The 20,024-nt window shown below is 41.2% G+C and overlaps 1 protein-coding gene across 7 annotated transcripts in view; it reads right to left on the reverse strand.

Moving 5' to 3' along the window:
- POMT2 (protein O-mannosyltransferase 2) overlaps nucleotides 1-20,024 on the reverse strand; it is a 31,147-nt gene that overhangs the window by 6,424 nt on the left and 4,699 nt on the right. For 6 of the 7 annotated variants that reach the window (XM_075103604.1, XM_075103605.1, XM_075103600.1 and 3 more), the window contains exons 6-20: nucleotides 18,642-18,801; nucleotides 15,861-15,967; nucleotides 14,824-14,906; nucleotides 13,615-13,724; nucleotides 11,454-11,520; nucleotides 10,479-10,548; nucleotides 8,909-8,987; nucleotides 7,954-8,105; nucleotides 6,167-6,258; nucleotides 4,987-5,063; nucleotides 3,718-3,789; nucleotides 3,444-3,503; nucleotides 3,133-3,238; nucleotides 1,116-1,256; nucleotides 393-507 (exon numbers count right to left, since the gene is read on the reverse strand). In XM_075103604.1, coding sequence (XP_074959705.1) covers nucleotides 393-507; nucleotides 1,116-1,256; nucleotides 3,133-3,238; nucleotides 3,444-3,503; nucleotides 3,718-3,789; nucleotides 4,987-5,063; nucleotides 6,167-6,258; nucleotides 7,954-8,105; nucleotides 8,909-8,987; nucleotides 10,479-10,548; nucleotides 11,454-11,520; nucleotides 13,615-13,724; nucleotides 14,824-14,906; nucleotides 15,861-15,967; nucleotides 18,642-18,801 — 1,491 coding nt within the window. The remainder of the gene's footprint in view (nucleotides 1-392; nucleotides 508-1,115; nucleotides 1,257-3,132; nucleotides 3,239-3,443; nucleotides 3,504-3,717; nucleotides 3,790-4,986; nucleotides 5,064-6,166; nucleotides 6,259-7,953; nucleotides 8,106-8,908; nucleotides 8,988-10,478; nucleotides 10,549-11,453; nucleotides 11,521-13,614; nucleotides 13,725-14,823; nucleotides 14,907-15,860; nucleotides 15,968-18,641; nucleotides 18,802-20,024) is intronic. The other variant, XM_075103601.1, reaches the window with a different exon arrangement.

Below are 20,024 nucleotides of genomic sequence, written 5' to 3' on the forward strand. Positions count from 1 at the left end.
AGAAAGGAACAGCTTTGGAGAAAAGCCAGCTAAGAAAACCTACAGCAATGAAGAACCTGCCTGTATTTGAGGGATGTGGGACCATCTGACATGGGGACTAGAATCAGAAACCACTGAGCTGTGGGTTTGGAGGAGAACAGAGTGTTCACACTGAGTGCTGGGATAAAAGAAAGATTCCCTGCAATGGAAAGATGTTTTACAATGCATTTACTGGGACATAGATGCTGAATCTAACCAAATTGGAGGGTTTAGGATTGGGCTTGATGATGTCTGACAAGTTTAGCAGAGAAGAGAGGCAGAGACAAAGGCTAAGGATAATTAACAGGCACAAAGGTTTCCATTGAGACAGTGACTGTCACATGTTCAGAGAAAGTTCAGCTTTCAGCACTCACCTGTATATGATGAGCAGAACCAGTGCCAGGAACCCCCCTCCATATACTTTTCTAGCTGTAATTCTGGGTGACAGGACTCTAGCACAGAACTTCAGTAGTGTGTCCCAGGTGATTCCTAGGAGAAGGAAGAGGCAGAAGTCAGGAGCAATGCAGATGCCAAAGAACAGAGCTGCTACGTTCAGCTACAGACTGGGCTGACAAAGTTCTGTTAACACGAGAAAACCTTGTCAGTTTTAAAATTCATTTACCTTAGTAACCTTCAGAACTATAGGGACTGTTTTGTATCAGCAGAAGGTTCTTTTTGCCTACCTTTCTATTTGAATAAATGCAAAAGAGATCCAGGCCCCAGAATGCTAACTTGGTACAAAATCACAGGAAAAACTACCAAGACTGAATTATAAACACACATGACAGAAAAGTGGCGGAAGCAAACAAAGGGAAGTAACTTGTATAAAAGCATCTGTAAGAACAGTGACACAGCAGAGAGCAGGAATCACATCTCTAAATTTAAATGCCCTAAGCACGAGACAAGACTGCCTCTTCAGGGTGGTAACAAAAAAAACCAATTTGGCACTGCAAGCTGCTTTGTGAAAACCATTCTTAATTAGTCAATGTTTTCAAGCACTTTGCACAAGCAAGCAGAAAACCTATTTTAAAAATGCTGTTTATGTCAGAAAACATTCCATTTAACAGAACTGCCTTCTCCCAGACTCTAGTATTTACCTGTCAACATGCTGGAAAAAAGCATGGCAGGGAAGTAGTGGTGAAAGTAGAGAACTCGGCCCATCAGAAAAAAAGGGAGGTAATGAAGGAGCCAGCCCAGCGTGATCTGCCCTCCACCACATAGCACAACTCTGGACAGTTCTGGAACACAAATAAACAGACTTCAGCAGAGAAAAACTCAACTACAGTTCCTATTTGCAAGCGTTATCACAGTAAGTAAACTCAACAGGAATGATCTTTGCAGGAAGTCATGTACTGGTCTGAAATAGCTCCAAGCCTCTGCAACATCCTAGCTGCATTCTTTATAAACGTACAAACACTTTTCAGGAAAGCAGTTATCAGAAAAGATATACAGAGGCATAAGTCTCAAGGGACTGGCAGGAGGTTGATCATGCTCTATGTTAAGACCAAACATGCAGTTTCTCAGGACGTACATCAGACTAATTAAGTCATTCCAGTTTCTGATTTTCTTTAGTCTCTCTGCAATGAGACTACAAGCCATCAAGATGATCACTTTCCCAGCCTTACCTGGAAAGAAATATTGCCTAGCTTTTAGAGCCTGGGGAAGGGACTGAGAACTCTGGTGTCTGCATGCAGCTCAGCCAATAACTTAATGCATAACTGAATAGTTTCACATCACATTTTAGAATTCACTTCCCACAAATAGATCTACAAAATGAAGCAACCATTGATGTAAACTGGAACGTTCAAAGTATGACTTATTAGGGTTTGTGAAAAGCTCTACAACCTTCACATTGGATGTAAAAAAGGACCATTGCATCTTCCACATTTGTCATTTGATTTTCATAAAGATCAGGAAACATTTCTCATTTCAAAACACCATGCATACTACAGCAGTACAGAGCACATGCAGAGCTTGAGAGCAGTGCATTGATCCAACTGGTCTGTCTCCCTTACAGCCAATACAGGTAGCTCCTTACACTATTTTTGTTGAAGACTTCTGTTCACTACAAAACTATTTGAGATATGAAGTTTCCACTCTTTTCCTTGTGGACATTGCTCGATAACCTAAGCTCAGTGGTTTCCCACCCTTGCCACACAAAGTCCTGCCATCCACACACTTTTAAGGTGCCTGCAAAACGCATTTGTGAAAAGGAAGCCTATTATCAGTAACATATGTGGGGTATCTCTACTAGAAAAAACATCTTGGAAGTCTGCAAAGCAGAACAAGCTAAAAACCATGGGACCAGTAGATGTCTGTGTCAGGAAGGTTTCCCTGACGTATGGTTTATCACCTTCTCCTACTGGTATGTCCAGATCATATATAGTCTTTCCAACAGACATGCATCTGGCCATTTCTGAGCTGCAGTAATCAATGTAACTGACAGCAATTGTGGCCGACATCTTGACTCCTGAGCAGTTCATAAGCAACTCCCATGCTAGGCTGGGTGATCACCTGCAGTGCAGAGCTGGCATGTGAGCTACTGACTAATCCAAGCCCTTGTCTCCTGCAAGAAGACAAGGCAGCAAAAGCCTACTGAGACTCATCTCTTTGGATCCCCTTGAGATGCCAGCTTATACCCAGACCAGCTCTGTACTCTCCAGCAAAGGAGTGCTAAGACTTTTGAAGAGCCACTGATCACATCTCCTTCCTCTGAGTCACTTCCAGAGCAAAGAGAGGACTCTTTGAGTAAGTAACTGTGTCAGGGCCCTTGCTGACTCCTATCAAGTCTTAAAGACTTAGGAAATTTGGCAACTCATTAGGAAGGGTCTGCCATGCAAAAAGTGAGATTTACTCATCAGAGTAATTATTTTTAGTATGGAACCCTTTGTTAACAGTTATTCAGTGCCACACTTTCAAAGCTCTATATAGCTTAGTATTTTGTACATACAGCTGCCTTGAGTATATTTTGTTCAACCCCCAGGGTTTTAATACAATATAAAAAAAAGATTTATTTTAATACAGGAGTCCCAAGATGAGCTTTATTATATCAGGAAACCAGGATGTTATAATAGGGATCCTATAGTGGAGGAGGGACAGGAAGACTGACGTCACCTTTGAGTTCAGATGTCAGTTGGACACCTCTCTTGAGGGTCACTGCAGTGGAAACTGCCATCAGAAGATATAACCCAATAGTGACCAGATTTAGCCACCAAATCACCTACATAGGAAAAAAAGAAAGATTTGGGACTTTAGGCTGGATGTAGAAATGCGCGTGTGAGAGGAAATGAAAAACTACATGCAAGCATAAAAGTACAATGAGACAGTCCAAATGAGGAGGAGGAAGAAAATCATTGTCACTGGCAGAAGCAATAGAAGCTAAAATTTCTAAAGGCATTGGCTTGGAACCTCCCACTCCAGCTTACCGGGTTTCCCAGCAAATATACCCGATAATCAGTCTCATTGACACCAGAAAAACGCAGGCCCTGAAGAAACAGACCAGAAGGGAGTAAAATGGGTTTGCATCAATCCAGTTTGTATTTTGCACAGTGTCAAAGGTGAGACAAATTCCCATCCATACAGCTCAGGTGCTACAAAATAAAGCTGACAACATCTTCAATGCAATTAAGAGGTGCTGTACTTCTTGAAGCACAGCAAAATCACTTTAAAACAGAAAGGAAGGTGGATTGATCACTATACCTGGTAGTTGATAGGCCAGTGCCAAGGTTTGGATGTAACTTCATTGTCCTTTGGTTTGAGGCCACTGTTTCCCTACAGATAAGCCAAGATAAAATTTAAATGGGCAGGCAATTATGCTGCAAAGCCTGCCTAGAAATGTCTGGTTACACAAACATACATGAATACTCTTCCTGAGTAAAGGCTATTTTGTGACTACATAAACACATCATCTTCTGGAGATGGCCACAATGAGGACAACTAATGTTTTAATATTACTGTGCAACTGAAAATGTTATTTGGGTACCATTAGAGGCAGTATTCTCCCATTTCTCTCCTCCAGCTTTTCTGTCGCCGAGATTACATGTTGCATAAGCAAGACCTTTGTTCATTAAGAGACTACTTTGACAGGTTTCCCTCCACTCTGAGATAAAAGCCTCAGAAAGATTATTTCCATGGAAACTCACGAAGGTGCTTCCTCACCTGAGACAGCATTATCACTGGTTGCCATGGAAATGCTTAGCATTAATAACAATTTGCCTGACTACCTCCTTTTTTTTTTATAAGACTCTGAGAAGAGCTTTACAAACAGTAGCAAACAAAACCTTAGACTCCTTTCTCAAAATAGTAACTTCTCATGCTTCAGACAAAGGATTGAAGAGCTGGAAGCAGAAGGGCCATGTCCAAGAGCACAAAGACCAATCATGGGGAAAGACTGCAAGAGTAGTCCACCTTGAAAATACTAAATCCAGCTCTTTTTTTTTATATGCAGGGATAAATAGGGAAGAGGAAAGCAGAAAACACATCATCTCAATGAACTTTAAAAAAAGTAGAACTTTTCCATTTTCAATCCAAACTCATCAATCCAACAAATCAATTTTCCAAATCATTCTCCTAAGTGTCTGTTTAGCAAATTTTCCTGACTCTGACCACAGTAATATCCTCCTGCCTCAAAAGCACTAATTTAATTTTAAAACCTTCCAGTAGGGTAGGGAAAATTTCCAACTCTCCTTTACAGAACCGAATTTCAGCAGTGGAGGGATTACATAATTAAGCTGTAGCTAGATCACACCAACAGCAGAGCCAGGCAGCAAGCCCAAGGCTTCCAAACTTTTGGAAGATTTAGCTGCAAGACCACGCTTTTTTCTAAGTATAAATTCAAGTAAGTTGCCGGAGTATGTAATTTCTGCCCTAACTTGCAGCCACCACCAAGACATCTCAGAAAATGCTATTTCTTTTTGATGCCAGAGAAAAGAGGAAGAAAATTATAATCTAGGATTAATGCTATCCTACCCGGATCATAACCATATGGGATTCTAGCAGAATTTCTGCAAAAGAGGGCTTCAAAACATCCAGGCTGATATTGGGCACTTTAGAAAAAGAGAGAAAAAGAGAGAAAAATAGATTAGAAGTCTGTGTGGTTTACTTTTATTTGCCTCTTTCGTAACAAACTAAACTCTCCTCCTGTGACAAATCTGCTTCTAGCACCAATTTTAATTCCCTATGCAATTCATTCATATTCTAAACACAGAGGCTTGCAGTCCAAAGTATCCCCCAGTGAATTTCACAACTGATGTACTCCTAGATTTCCTCCTTCACTTCCAGGAGCAAAAGAAATAGATAAAAGTCCATGAAATACACAGATTTGTATTTCTAGCTGAAATTAGAGACAGACTGTTCATAGGCTGCTGTTTATCTGTAGATGAGCCATGAAGTGTGGGAATATAAACGCATTACAACAGAAGAGGAAATTCTATTAAGTCAACAGCCCAGGATTCCTCTCCTTTGGTTTGCACACAGTTGCTCTGAAAGGATGAAGAACACTAGGATTTTTAATAACTCAGAATTCAGCCTGAGTCATCTGCAATTCAGGGGATGAAAGTTGTATCGAAAAATTCAGGCCAAATGAGGCTGTGACACGTATTTAACCCCTGGATGAGGCTGCAAGGCCCACTTGTCATTGCTGGGAAACTCAGTTTTCTGTCACACTTCATTTCTTGATGGTACTGCAAAGTCATCATTTAGCATGCCCCATTAAGAGAGAGAAAGAAAATGCAGCAGAACAGGGTGGATCCTAACTTTTTTTAAAAAAATATTTAACTATATGACATACTCATATCAATGACAATAATTCCCAATTAAACCAAAGATGCTAAAAATAACAGCCTGTACTGCAATGCCTATAAAAATTCACATTTTTGTTACCCATGAAGCTCTCAAAATCCTTAAAAAAGTCTTTATACTTCCACTGCAGTTGGAGCTTTATCACCAGCTTGAAGTACAAACAGTGAAGTAGAAAAAGGCTATGCACCTCTGAACATCTGGCCCAAGTTCAGCAAGTTCGTGCTTGAGTTGGGAAAGAACACAGAAATTCCAAACACCGAATGCCAGTTCTTGCCAACTGATCGCTCATCGCCTCCTTTAATGGTCAGCCGAGGCACACTCTTAAAGGAAAAGGAAATAAATTACTTACACTTAGGGTTAATGTGATCTTCAAAGTTCCAGAGGGAATTGGGAGTCTCCTTCAGGTATGGTGTGCAGGTGACTTCCACCTGTTCCCAACCCCTGAGGAACAGCAGAACAGTTAGCCACCACCCAAAAGATCACTCAATATTTCCAGTTCATGCCTGATTTTTTCCCCATTTAGCTTTATACTTCCCCATTACCCCTACCATACCACTCAACCCCAGCAGCTGCATTCTTACATGCTCTAAGCACCATGTAAATACCGAAACAGATTTGCAAGGCAGACAACACGAAAATTCTACTGAATATTTGAACCACATTTCTAACTTAGGGCGTCTGAACTAAAAAACCTATGTCCATATGTGAGCAGTGGGATTATTGAAGATGATGCACACTGACAACTAGAAACTACTTCAAGGCAACCCTTCCAGTCTCTCCAGAAGAAAACCACCGTCGTTAATTAAGTCAATCCATGCCTACAGCAACTGTATTACAGAAACAAAAAAATTACTTCAGAGGATCTCACCAACTGTTCATTTAGTCTGTCACCCTATTTCTAGTAGGTCATATCAAACACTCTGGGAGAAAGTGCATCAAACCCTGCAGTAATGTGACACATTAACAAGGAATTTTCTATCAATCACCACTTAGCAGACTTCACTCCACTAATTAATTCATTCCATTAATTAATCACAATTTTCTGAAGGACAGTAATTACTCCCCTTAAATCCCTAAAAAAAGAAATAATCCAATATATTCTAACAATCCTCATTTGCAGCTAACAAGTATTTTTCCCCTCAGGTCTTAATCTCATCAATATTTTGTTGCAGTAACTTCCATTCACAGGCTAAGTTTATGTTGTGGGGGTGGAATATATACCCCCTTTCTTGAACGCTGTTGACAGAGGCAGTGATTTTTTTTTTTAAAAAAACCAATCACATTATTTATCAATCACCCCAGTTTTACTGGTAAAGCCTAAATGGCACTTGCATTTCTGATCAGAGAGTCACTAGAGGTATCTGCCTGCACTCACTATGATTCAGCATCCAGTGGATTCCTTAGAAGCCCTTTTTGCCATAACACTGTGAAAGGAAACCTAAGCTAGCAGTAATGGAGGCTGCTCTGGAAACAGAAGCAACACGACTACACAGCCTGCTGCTTCAGGATGCATATTAGCATCCCACACAGTAAAGCTTTGCAGATACAGCAGCTTGCTTGGCATAAGTCTTGATGTCTCTGCATATACATAATTTTAATGATGAAGATATATAATCCAAAGACACATTAAATCACAACCCCTGCTAACAGCAGCTTGTTACCGTTGCCCTTGCTTCACATGCTGCATGCAAAAACAGCAGAAGGTTTTCCAACCGCAAAAGAAATTAATACCAATAAAAAGAAATTCGGAGGATTATGGTATGGAACAGCATGAACTGCCCCAGTTTCTAGCAATTTTTGTGAATCCCAAGGATAATATGGGCCTTGAAGAACACATCTGTCAGCCCCTCCTGGACTTACTAGATGACAAGATTTATGCCCATACCACTCTTGCATCTCTTAGTAAGGGATATAATTTTTCAGAGCTATATACCTTCACTGTAACAGACTGCATAACCCTAACCCAGATCTTCCCCTTTGGTTATATTTTTAGTACCTGCTAGTTACTATTTTACTCTTTTAAAGACAAAGAAATGGATGAAATGTGGTTATTGCTTAGTGTAAAAGTACCACTGAGCAAAGGAACATGTGAGCTCAAGGCCTTACAGGGGTGGAGGGGTATTACAAGCTATTTACCATTTTGGCAGAGTCTTTCCAGAAGAGCCCAATATACACCCTGTGGCCACATGGGTTAGCCGGACCTGACTCCGTAGGACTTTGATGAGCTTCCCAGCCTTTCCACCAACCACTTCAATCCGCCAGAAATCATTGGAGTCTCCTGTTCCATTCTATCATGCAAACATACCATAGGAGGAAAAAAAGAAACCAAACACAAAAAAACCCAGAAAATCCCCAAAACCAACACCACAAAAAAGAAAACCCAATCCCAAAACAAACAGCTGGAAGACATATAGGACTGAAGCACTGCAAATAGGAACTTCTAGAACTCTAATGGTAGCAAAGCTAAACAAAGGAGCCCTGGCTACCCTCACTCAGACTTCACAGAAGAGATTCCCCATCAGGAAGACATGATTCTAGACACGAGCAACTACTCACGAACACGTACCTATCTTGCCAACCTTAATTTTTTTTGCTTCCAATTCATACATGACTGTGGCTCACAGTTACACTTTAAACAGGAGTAACTTGGTTGCTTCACAAAAAGGGTTTAGGCAACAGCCCCTTGTAATTGGAAAATCAGCCCTCAAAGCAGATTTCATTTTCATGATTCAAAATTTTGTCATCATTCTGTCAAAAAAAGGCACTTGTCTATGTGACAAGGCCAAATACATAAAATAGTATTTGTCAGAGCAACTTCAAGGTTGTTCAGTTTGGCATTTCTGGAGTTGAACGCTGCCAAAGCTAGACGGGCAATAAAAGCTTAAGTTATTTTCTTGTCTGTGTTCACATTAAATAGACCTTAAACATGAGATAAGCTATTTCATACAAAATCAGTTTTTCCTCCAGTATGGCAGATGCACATCTACCACCTTGGCTAACAAACTGAAAAAGCAAGAATAAATCCCCTTGGCATATTATGAACTCTCTCCCCAAAAGAAGGAGCTTTTGTTTTATCTTGCCATTCACTTACTATTCCATAGCCAGTGACCTGAAAATGCTTCCTTGTCAGGGGAGCCTCATGCTGGTGACTGTGAAGATTTCTACAAGTTCTGAAATGAAATTAGAAGTCAAACCTTGTTTTGTTTTTATGTCTCAGTCAATTTGTGATAAGAAGTTTGGTTTCAGCCATTCAGAGAGCTGCCAACACTTTGACCACTGAATTCCAGTCAAGGGCAGGGCAGGATACAGCCTTAATGGTGATGGGGGCCACAGAGTGACTCTGCCACTTCCCACCATGCAACTCTGAGCTTATGCTACACTGAGCAGCGCTGGAAAAGGAGGGCAGCATGAATAAATCCAACCCTCATGCTACAATCCACCACCTCCCAATGGAAAAGACGTTGTTTGGGTTTTTTTTTTTTAAATGAAGAGTAAAGGTGGGGCTAACAGTCCTGCTCTCACAAGAAGCAAAGCAAGATCCTGACCTCTCTTGATTATCAGTTTTGCTTTAGAGGGGAAAGATTGTACCATGCACATAGAGCAGACAAACAGCTCACGCCCTAGCAGGGACTGCTAACGGGGGCAACCAGAAAAAGCTGGCCGTATCCTGGCCAAACCTTAGTAGAGCCACTCAGACAATGAACCACCCCCACCAGCAATACAGCTGCATCCAGCCTAGCCTTATCTGCACAGAAACCCTCTGCCCAGCTCGATGAGGTTCGTGCACAAGGAGACGAGAGCCATCTGCCGGACCTTTTCCGCAGCACTGCAGTTTCACTCCCATTCCAGAAACTGAATCAAGACCTAACCAGTATTGCTTTATCATGACTGTATCACCTATATTACCGTATATTTGGTAGTAAAACACCAAATTCAAGACTTTTTTTTTTTTAAATCTTAAAATTATTTTGGTAACCTAAGCAATGATTTGTGAACATGCAATATTGAATGCAATATGACATGATTTCCAGGCTCACAAGTTTAGAGCTTCTGTGACAGCACAGAGCATTGTGGCACAGTGTCATTAGACTAGATGAAGATTAAATACCAAGTCACTAGTGTTCTCCTGCTTCCTCTCAGGTATTCCCTACAGAGAGGGAAAGCACCAGCTGACATTTTTGTTAAAAGTGTTTCACTGCTGTGGTCTCAGTGTTGTTGAGAACTTCAGTGGGTGGATACTGCCTGTGCACACAGCAAAAGGACACTTGCAGTACACTGACAAAAAACCCATACTATTTGCCTAGAAAACTCAGAGAGTGGGGACAAGCAACAGAATGAGGGTCTTGAAATTGCATCTTTGCAGAAGGCTTACCCTTAATATTGCACCTCACACGGTTGAACAAATCCCTCTGCTGCTTAGGTAGGTATTTCTAATGAAGTTGTGTGGTTCTGTTAAAAGTTTCCCATTTAACAGACACCCTTCAAAACATAAACCATAGAAGAAAAACTCCACAAACTCCACACTGGCAATGTAGATACACAGACACCTCTGTCACACAGCCCCCATGTGCTGGCCTAACCATTTAGTCTCCAGCAGGACAAATCTCCCACCAATTCTATTCAAACATGCAATCTCTCTGAATTCCAGAAATCATCCTTACTCTTTGTGTTCCAGACGAATAATATCTCCGTGCCTCACAAACTCCACAGGGCTCGATGGGTCTGACAGATCTGCCGAAGGAAGGCAAACTAGTCATATTAATGCACAGACAAATGTATCAGGGTCATAGAAAGTTTCTCTGGAATGCTCATGCATGCCTCAAGCAGACAATACAAGGCAAACTAATTTGTGTTGACTCCATGCCTGCTGTAAACCACTGCTCTAGTTTAAAGACCAGCTCTGAGGGCTACTTGAAATAACATGGCCCCAAGCAGCATGTACTGCCCTTAAATTAAGAGGATGCCTGGTCAGGCTATCTGAACACCAAAACTATATATATTTTTTAAATTTAATTTCACAAACTATAAAATTACTCTTGCAGCACTGATTATAATTTTATTATATCTACGTTATTTGCATTTTTTGTTGTGAGACATTTCTTGTTAATTTTTATGTACTCATGCTGCAGGTGAAGAAAGGAAACTCTGCCAGACCAAACATGTCTCAGCTACGCTGTACAATATTCTAAAACAACAGATGCATGTACAAACCATAGATCTTCACATTCAGTACTCTACCTTGTTCCAAACAAACATCCATGCAAATCAGTTGAACACAATGTATCAGAAGGTACCACAACCAAACTTCTCCAGACCATAGCCACAATAGCAGATTCCAAAAAATGCTAAGTTCAGATTAATTTCCTCTCTGCTATTTGCAGCCCTACCTAGCTGAAAATCTGTCAATGCAACCTTCAGCTGAGAAAAGTTTATTTACTTTAGCTGTACAATCTGGAGAAAAACCAAAAACAAGGTAGACACAAACAATGTTAATCAAGATAGAGCCAGATTCCCCTTGTTCTTCCTCCTCTCCCCCTCATATCCATGAAGGATACTTTGCCCTGGAGGAAACTCAGAATATTTAAGTGCAAAACTGAAGCAGCAGTTATAAAAGGCACTTTACTGGTATTTGTTACCTGTATCCAAATCATGTTTCTTTATAATCCACAGGTTATTCAAATCTTTATGTAAGTAGGCAGTGACCTGAAAGCACAGGATAAATTATTTTACCAAACAAGAAAAGAGCTGGTGACAGCAGACACACACTTTGCCAGCTAATCGAAGTCCCAAATGAATGCACTAATAACATAGATACCGTGGGATGACTTTTATGATAGACCCCCCTAGAAAGTCAGTTACTGGCCACTCCTTAACCCAGATCATACCTTTTATTCAGTGTATAGCCCGTACGCTCAGGAGCACTACACTTAATGGCAGTTCACATGCATCGCGAGTCACAGCCTCCAAACATACAGCTTGACCTCCTCTTACCCTACTTCAGAGGCTCCTTCTACAACTACAAGATATCCAAACCTGAACTTTTTGAATAATCACTGACCAGTACCAGAAACAGGAGATGGAAACAGCACTGGCTTTCACAGACAGGCATCACTGGTAGAGATTTATGACAACAGGCTGCCTGTGACAACCATAATACTCCTGCCAAAAGACCCAGGCAAGGTAAGAAGGATTCAGGGATCAACTGTTAAAGCCACACATGCTACCTAGCTAATCCTTACCAGCCTGCTCAGACTCACACAGAGTAACTGCTCCTAGTGTTACCACAGGCCGGAGAGACCATCTGGCCCGAGGGTGCTGCTCCTGGGGGCAACCTTCCCAAGAAGCATGAGGAACTGTGCCCACTTTGCTCAATCTCCTCTTCCAGCAGCAGCAAGCCCTGCTCTGTGGAACCCCAGACCAGTCCCAGAGCTGTGCCTGCCACTCAGGTGGGAGCAGATGGCCCTGTGTATGGGTGAGGGGCAGAACATGCAGGAGTGTCTGAGGCTGGGGGAAAAGGAAGAGCTGGAGGTAGAACCCCATACCTTGGGGTTATATCATCAGGAGAGGTGGGAAAGGAGGAGGCAGAGAGATCACTGCCTCCATCTTTTCCTCCCTAAATCTCCTCCAAGTTTTAAATTCCACTCTCCACAGTCTCCAAACTGTCCCAGCACCATACCCTTGTCCCACCTCCAGGGCAGGGAGCACAGTGGGGGAATCTCCACCCTTTCCCACTTACCCTCAAGGAAACTCCCATCAGCGTCCTCTCCAAATCCCCTTTCCCTGCTTTTAGTGTCATAAAGCATGCTCTGCACTTGAATTTTGCCTATCCTTGAGCCAGTTTTGGTATGATATCTCCATCTACAGTAATAAACATCAATGTCATGTGAGAGTATTAGAATTTTTGTTTGGGAAAAGCAACAGGAAAAGAAGATCAAGCTAAAGTTTTCATTTCTGAAAACTTTTTCCTCACCACAGAGACTGAAGGGAGTCAAAAAAATGCATACTTATTTTTCTCTGGCAACTTTCAAGTATCTCAGAATAATTTTAGGCACTAACATGCAAACTGCAAAATACATCTTGGGAAAGATGCAGAAGCTGCAAAGATTTGTGAAGCTTGATGATGACGGACAAAAATAAGAAATTCACTTGATTTTTGTACTACTTAATTAGCAATAGTTACATAATTTCTGATTTTTTACTTTGATTTATTGCTTAATCACTTAATCAGAAGCCATTAGAGAGTTCAGATAGTTTAATTATGGCTAGCTTACAAACATACAGGTATCTAATGTAATGAGCAAAGCCTTACAAATTCTTTGGTGACAGATGAAGAAAGGCACAAAAGGAGAGTAATTCATGTAAAGTCACAGCGGCCAGTGGCAGGAGTGAAAATACCACAAAGCAGCCCTGTTCTGTTACATTTAAAACACAGCAATGAAAGCTATAAGATAAAGTATTTGTTTTAAACGTAAGTTTTACAGCCTTCTTTGAGGTAACAACACCACTTTCATTACGAAATATTATTTTTAAGTTCTCTTGGCTTCCATCTGTGCAGGGTGATCTTGCTACTACAATGAAGCCTTGTTACTGCAAGTTACCTCTCTGGTGCAATGTGGTAGGCTCTCTTCAAGCATCTTTTTTTACTCAGACTTCCAAGCCAAGTGCACAGCTGTGGCACTGAGAGTGTAACAGATGCTGAGTAAATACACAGCTCCTCTCACAACAGCACCTAAGCTAAGTGCAATGGAAGCGAGTCAGTGGTTGTAATCAGAGGCAGTACTGCCACAGTATGCTAACCTGCTGCTGACGAGCCCCAATGCCCTCTGGGTACAGGTGCCAGTGGGAGTGAAGGTATCCCCCTGCCATCCGAAGGTTCTTCATTGTGACCACAGACCCATACGCCAAGTCTACATGGGAAGGAAGGAGGAGAAAAGGCATAAGGCAGCTCTCCTATAAATATCTCCCCCAGCTAGTCTGCAGGACTCTGATTAGGCATGCATTCTCCCGCTTTGTTTTGATGAAAGCTTATTTCCTGTGACACATTACTCCACACAGCTCCTTGCAAGCTTATCTTCCATCCCCTATCAGGACTCAGTGAAACTGTTACATAACATTTGGCTGAAACACTTAAAATTCTCCCACCTAGTTCTAACATAAACAGAAGTCCTAGTTCTTTTGTATGTAATTTCAATAATGAGAGGTTTCAGATAGCTTTCTGTAAGACTATATGGTCAAAGTAAAACATGATCAAGTTTGAAAAATATGTGACTGCTTTGGATCACTCCATCGCCCAACCGGTACAGCAATACAAGAGGGAAGGAAGGCAAGCTCAGCTATCAGATGGCTTCAGATACCTTCCTTCATAGCCTCCCAACACAAGTCAGAGAACAGAGTCTTGGAGACTGCAGCTGATGCTCTCCCAGTAGCAGCTCTGGAGCAGGGAACAGCCAGAGAAAAGCTGAACTAATCAGAAGGCTAAACCGTATTAAAGGCTGAGTAGTCCCTAACCAACCTGAGGTTAGGGAATGACTACAGAGCCATCTTTCCCCTAAATTCACATGCATGCTTGAATGCAACACAGCTGAACTAGGAGCACACTGTGTCAACAAAGGAGTTGATGGTTTTCATGTACACACATTTTGGAAACAAATCCCACATCTGAACACCTAAAAACCTAAAGTGAACAAGACAATCTCTTTTTGTTCTCAGGCAACATAAGGGCCAAAAAATACAAAGATGCATACACACAAAACTGTCAAATCCCTCAAAATGGCATCTTTACCTCTAGAAGGAATATAATGAAACAGCCAGTGACCTTGCACTAAATGTGCTGTTATTTCCAGTCTTTTTTGTCAGTGAATAAAATTGCATAGAGGAACAGCATGGGTTTGACCATGAAGGCATGATCTGCACTGTCCTGCACCGACTCACAGGAGATACTGTTTTTCTTTAAATCACTGCATACAATGACAGCACTCAAAGCAGTTCATTGCTTTGGACACTCACACTCTGGAATGGAGACATTATGAAGATTGTTCCCGATCAGCTGGGACTGAAATGCTGAACTGAAGAAACCATCCCCAGGACCACTACAGAAGACAGCAAAGAATGTGACAATTCAAAGTGTGGCAAAACAGGCATACAAAGCTGTGTCATGCATTACCAAATTGCTTTTACAGAAGGAAAAAGATAAAACTAGACATGGCATCAGAGGAAGAATGACTGCAGTTGCCTTAAATGCACACACCTCTAATGTTGTGAATCACAGCAGATAGAGACAGTCTTGCAGGAAATTGTCCAGAGCTGCAAGGACTTGTGGTCACAAAAATGTACATACTGACACTGCACAAAGTACCATTGACTGTCTTCGGAGGTGTTCTTATGAAAAATAAACTGACCTACTGTCAGGTTAGATATAACAAAACCTCTCTGTGGCTCCTTAAGTCTCATTTCTAATAAGAGGGCAGTGGTAAGACCAGTTGACTTAAACTGAAAAACAACAGATTTAATTTTATAATATTTTTTAATGGTGAAATGTTTATTCAACTCACCTCTTAATGCTGGCATATGGAAAAACATTACTTGGCCATCTTAATAGCTGTTGTGCTCTTTCCAAATAAAAAGCATCCCTTGGTTGCAGGCATTCAAAGAAGAGCCCCCCCTTTGGGCACACTCAGACTTTTCTTTCTTCCCCCCCCAATCCCAGCCAAAGCATTTTTCAGAAATACAATGCCCTTTTTTTTTTTTTTAAATTACAAAAACAAAAATAAAAAAAATGGAGTGGAGACATTTTCAGGTCCAGGAAAGAGGGGAGGAAAAAAAAGAAAAAAAGAGTTTGGTTAGGATACTTGCTTTGCATCTCAGAAAGTCTTAAGCTCAAACTCAGTTCTAAAAACAATGCAGGAGCCTGGAAAGGCAATTAAACAAAGACACAGCTTGTGGCTGCACTTCTGACACTGAAAAAGGGGAAATCCATAATCAGTAGCCTTTAATTCAAAGGAAAGAGAAGTGATTCTTCTTCTGGAGAAAACATTGTGACGTACCTTTTATTTAATACTGCAAAATGAACAGCAAACATAGCTGTGTAGAGGGTGAGCGGGAGCAGGATGAGGCAGAGTACACGAGCCAGTAAATGCTTCCCAAACATGACCTGTAACAAACACAACCTGGATCAAACAGATTGCAGGAACAACTACACTCTATCTCACAAGACTCTGAGCAGTGATCCTATAGCAGAAGCCTACCATGAAAGCAAGCCCAGCAGGGTGCAAAATAACCTCAAAAAGGCATAGGGAGCAGTAAAAGTTTAGGCAGACCTTGTTGTGCATCTCCAAAAGCTGGAGCTGGGGTACCTTGATATTTCAGGGTCTTGGGAAGAAGACAAAAACAGGCAATAGGAGGGTTTAATTTTCAGAAAGGTTGGGCACATCCAACTTTGGCAAAGGAAGTTGGTCAGCTCCCATTGACCATACTTTGAAAACAAGGACCTTAATTTGTTTACCAGAGTGGTACACATCTTGACACAAAATGACATCAAGGAGATGGCTTCCAGAACAGTAACTGTCAAAGATAAGCAATAGGGCAAATGAAAACGTGAAGGCACAAGCTACTAGATACAATTCTCCCAACAAGTCTCCCTATGCAAATATGACTGCAACAAGGACTTCTTGGGGACCTAGGTATGCTGCATTCAGAGAAACCAGCTCACTTAGCAAGGATGCTCTCATACTGCAACTTCTGTTGCTGGTCCTCAGGCAGAAGTCACAGAAGAGTCAGCAGCAAAACCTGTGATTGTTTCTAGCTGCCTCAACGCAAAAGGAGAGAATTTTATTTAATCCCTTGGAAAGGTGGTTTGTACACAGATGACCAAGATGCAATAACATATTCACATCCTACTGACACTGCTGGTAGTAATCTAAATCACAGAGTGGGTAATAAAGAAAACACTTTAAATAGCAAAAATTATTTGCTAAATGTCCACATCTAACTTCAAAGCACACAAAGCAGATGTACTTGCTATTTTCCATATTTTTTTAACATGGTATCTATTGTACAATCATTAGGCTAATCATCCTTCATCCATTAATAGCAGATCCAAAGATTTCAGAAGTAATGGAAAAAGAGCTGGACACATTACAAAACTAAGAACTTACTGAAATCAACACAGGAAACAGTTGCTCAGCTCAAGTACTTGAGCAGAACACTTAATAACCGCTGGGCTCTTAGAAAAATTCTGATTGATGGCACATAACCAAATTTATGCAGCAGAAAGGCATATGAACTGATCTCCAGTTCCCTGCTCAAAATGACCACAGTACGCTTCAACCTTTGTGGAAAGGTTTTCTTTAACTACAGACTTCAATACAAAGTCAAAAAAGAAAATGCACATGAAGGATAGCATCGAGCAAACCAGAGCAGTGGACAAAGATAAGCTGAGAATTCTAGAAATCGAATTAGTCCCAAAAACCTTGCATGTATATAACATGAGTAGTTTCCTAACAAATGCAAAGATAAATTATTCAGGCTTTCAGGGGTTTAATCCTCACTTCTGGTTTTTTCCCCCTCCTCAAGCACCAAGGTTGCCAAGTAGTTAGTTATTCAGAAAGCATCTACCTTCTGGAGTAAATTTCTTTACACATTCTAACACTCAAGGGCTTGCTGCCTTTGCTGCCAGCAGCACAAATGAAATCACTATGCAGCTGTCTGCTGGCAGAAAGCTTAGACATGATGGATTTGTTCCATTTCAAATACAATTAACTGACTTTGCTCAAGAAGTGATTCTCTGGAGCTGGAACATTGCATCTTTGCAGCCCGTATTGATTCACATTAATCAGAGAAAATAAATCCCACAGCAGGAATAGGAAAATTTCCCCAAAACCCCCACTGTTTATGAGACAAACAGGAGAAACACGGTAAGTGCAAGATATAGACTTTTCAAGCTTCATAAGAGGTGGAGACAAGAGAAGAACTAAACACCTTTTAAAAGGTGTGCTTGAAGCATTTGTTTTCCAGCTGGTTGCAAGACAGCAAATGGTACATCAATGAACTTCTCCAAATATTAGATTTCACAGTCCCCAAATATAAAATGTAATACATTAGAACAGGGCACCCAAGCACACTAGCAAATCTTCTAGAGCTTATAAGAATTAAATGTGTGTGAAATCGAGCAGGCTGTGGCTGCCTTCATCCTCAGGGCTGGCTATGGAGACTGCAAGTTGCAGAGCATGCCTATGACTCATGATGGACTATAGCATGCTACTGCTATGTGGCCTGTGCTGCCATACTGTCACGAAGCAGAGCCTGAGCTTGTGCTGCTTTTGCAAACTAGGTGCTGCAAGGCATGCCTGTCTGCCAGGTAGCATGCACTCCTCAGAAGTTCACAGAACCATAGAATCATTAAGGTCGGAAAAGACGTCTAAGATCATCAAGTCCAGCTGCCATATAACAGTGCTGGAAAACATCTTGCTTTGAGCCACTGTACAGCCATACCCAATGAGCATTTTTAACCTAGACTGAAATAAAATTCATCCAACAGCAGAGGTAAAAGTTCCTCTTGAGAAAAAGCAACAATCTTTCTGCTGTGCTCTTATGACATTATATCCCACTGACATAAATGGTTTGTTTTAAACAGATAGCAATAGCTTCTCCACTATAACCTTCATCTTTAATTGTCATCATACACCTCAGATGCCCCTGTTCGCTGCAGACAGAGTACCACTCTTTGGCTAGTTCCATGGTTGTCAATAACTAGGAGAATTAAAAAGGCAAAAGAAAGCAAAACCAAACAAAGAAACCCTTAATGTAAAGAAGTTTTTGACACTCACCAGCGACAGGCTGAGATCCCCCAGCAAGTCCCATAGGTCACAGATAGTGTTCAGGCCAACCAAGAGGACTACAAAAAGGCCAACAAACTTTACCCCCATTGCTCCAGCAAGGTTCACGCCAGTCAGACACAGCCAGAACCACCAGGAGGCAGAAAATGGCCTGCAGGACAAAGCAGGTCAGTAAATAAATGATGGCTACTTGAATGGGCACCTGTGATCAAGAAAATAAAGAGCAAATTGGCTACCCCACAAAATTACATTCCATCTTCTTCTCAGGAGCCCATGAGGAATAGAAAGATAATTTTTTCATTCATTTTAGAATGATGCAAAGACACCCCTGATACAGGCTTCAGAAGGGCCCCACACTTAAGCCAGGGCAGCCCTAGATCTCCCCTTTGAGGAAGGGAACATTGACACCAGGTATAAGCTAAAATACTAGTGTGAAGAAAGTCTGACACATGGAAGGTCTGAAAATAGAAACAGGACTTTTGCTCCATAAAACGCAAATTTATGTCTCTCAGAAAGCTAAGGACATGCGGGAGAACAGGCAAAAAAGAACAGCTACTTTTCCTAAAGCAGAAAGGCCATATGAAAAACACCTACCCAAAGCACAAACAAAAGCTGCAGCAAAAAGCAAACAAGTTACAAACTAAACTAAAATTGAACCACAGAGAAAAGATCAGAAACTATTACAGCAGAATTTAAAACCCCTTTCCTACTGATTCCTGATGCCTTGGTGCTTGTATTTTGGCTAGACAAAATCCCTGTGACCTGCTAAGTAACACAACAGCTACAGCAGGCTTTTAATTTGCATAAAATCAACTAGTTTAAAAACAGGACTAGCTCTAAGACATGAGAAATAAGTTCAGGTCAAGGCACACACAGCTGATCAAACACTGCCCTGTAACTTAGTGCTTGCACTCCCTGAGGCGTGTGTTGTAGATGAGGATGGCCTTGGATGGCCCCACATGACGCTGCAGGCTGCATTTTAGCCATGTGTGCTGCAGTCACACTAAGATTGATATGATTGATTCTTGAAAGTTTCATGAAACAAAAATGGCTCATATATAACACAGTATTCTAAGCTTTTATGTCTTTGAATTCTGGATGCATCGGGGGGAAACTACCCTGTACAGCCCAGCCACAAAGAAGCATTCTGATGTATCCAAATACCTATAAATCGCCATCACCTTCTGGATGGATCTATAGCAAATATCCTCAGCAACATAACTGCTTTATTCAGAAACATCCTGGCTATATTTCTCTCAAATTTTTGGTACCAATTTCTCTAAACCCAACAAATTCCACTATTTACCTCAGCTAGCAGGACTTTATACGTGCTTATAGGATTACAGTCACAGATAAGCTGTATTTCTCCAGCCT

The sequence above is a fragment of the Phalacrocorax aristotelis genome, chromosome 9 (genome assembly GCF_949628215.1).
Source record: "Phalacrocorax aristotelis chromosome 9, bGulAri2.1, whole genome shotgun sequence".
Classification (NCBI taxonomy): Eukaryota; Metazoa; Chordata; class Aves; order Suliformes; family Phalacrocoracidae; genus Phalacrocorax; species Phalacrocorax aristotelis.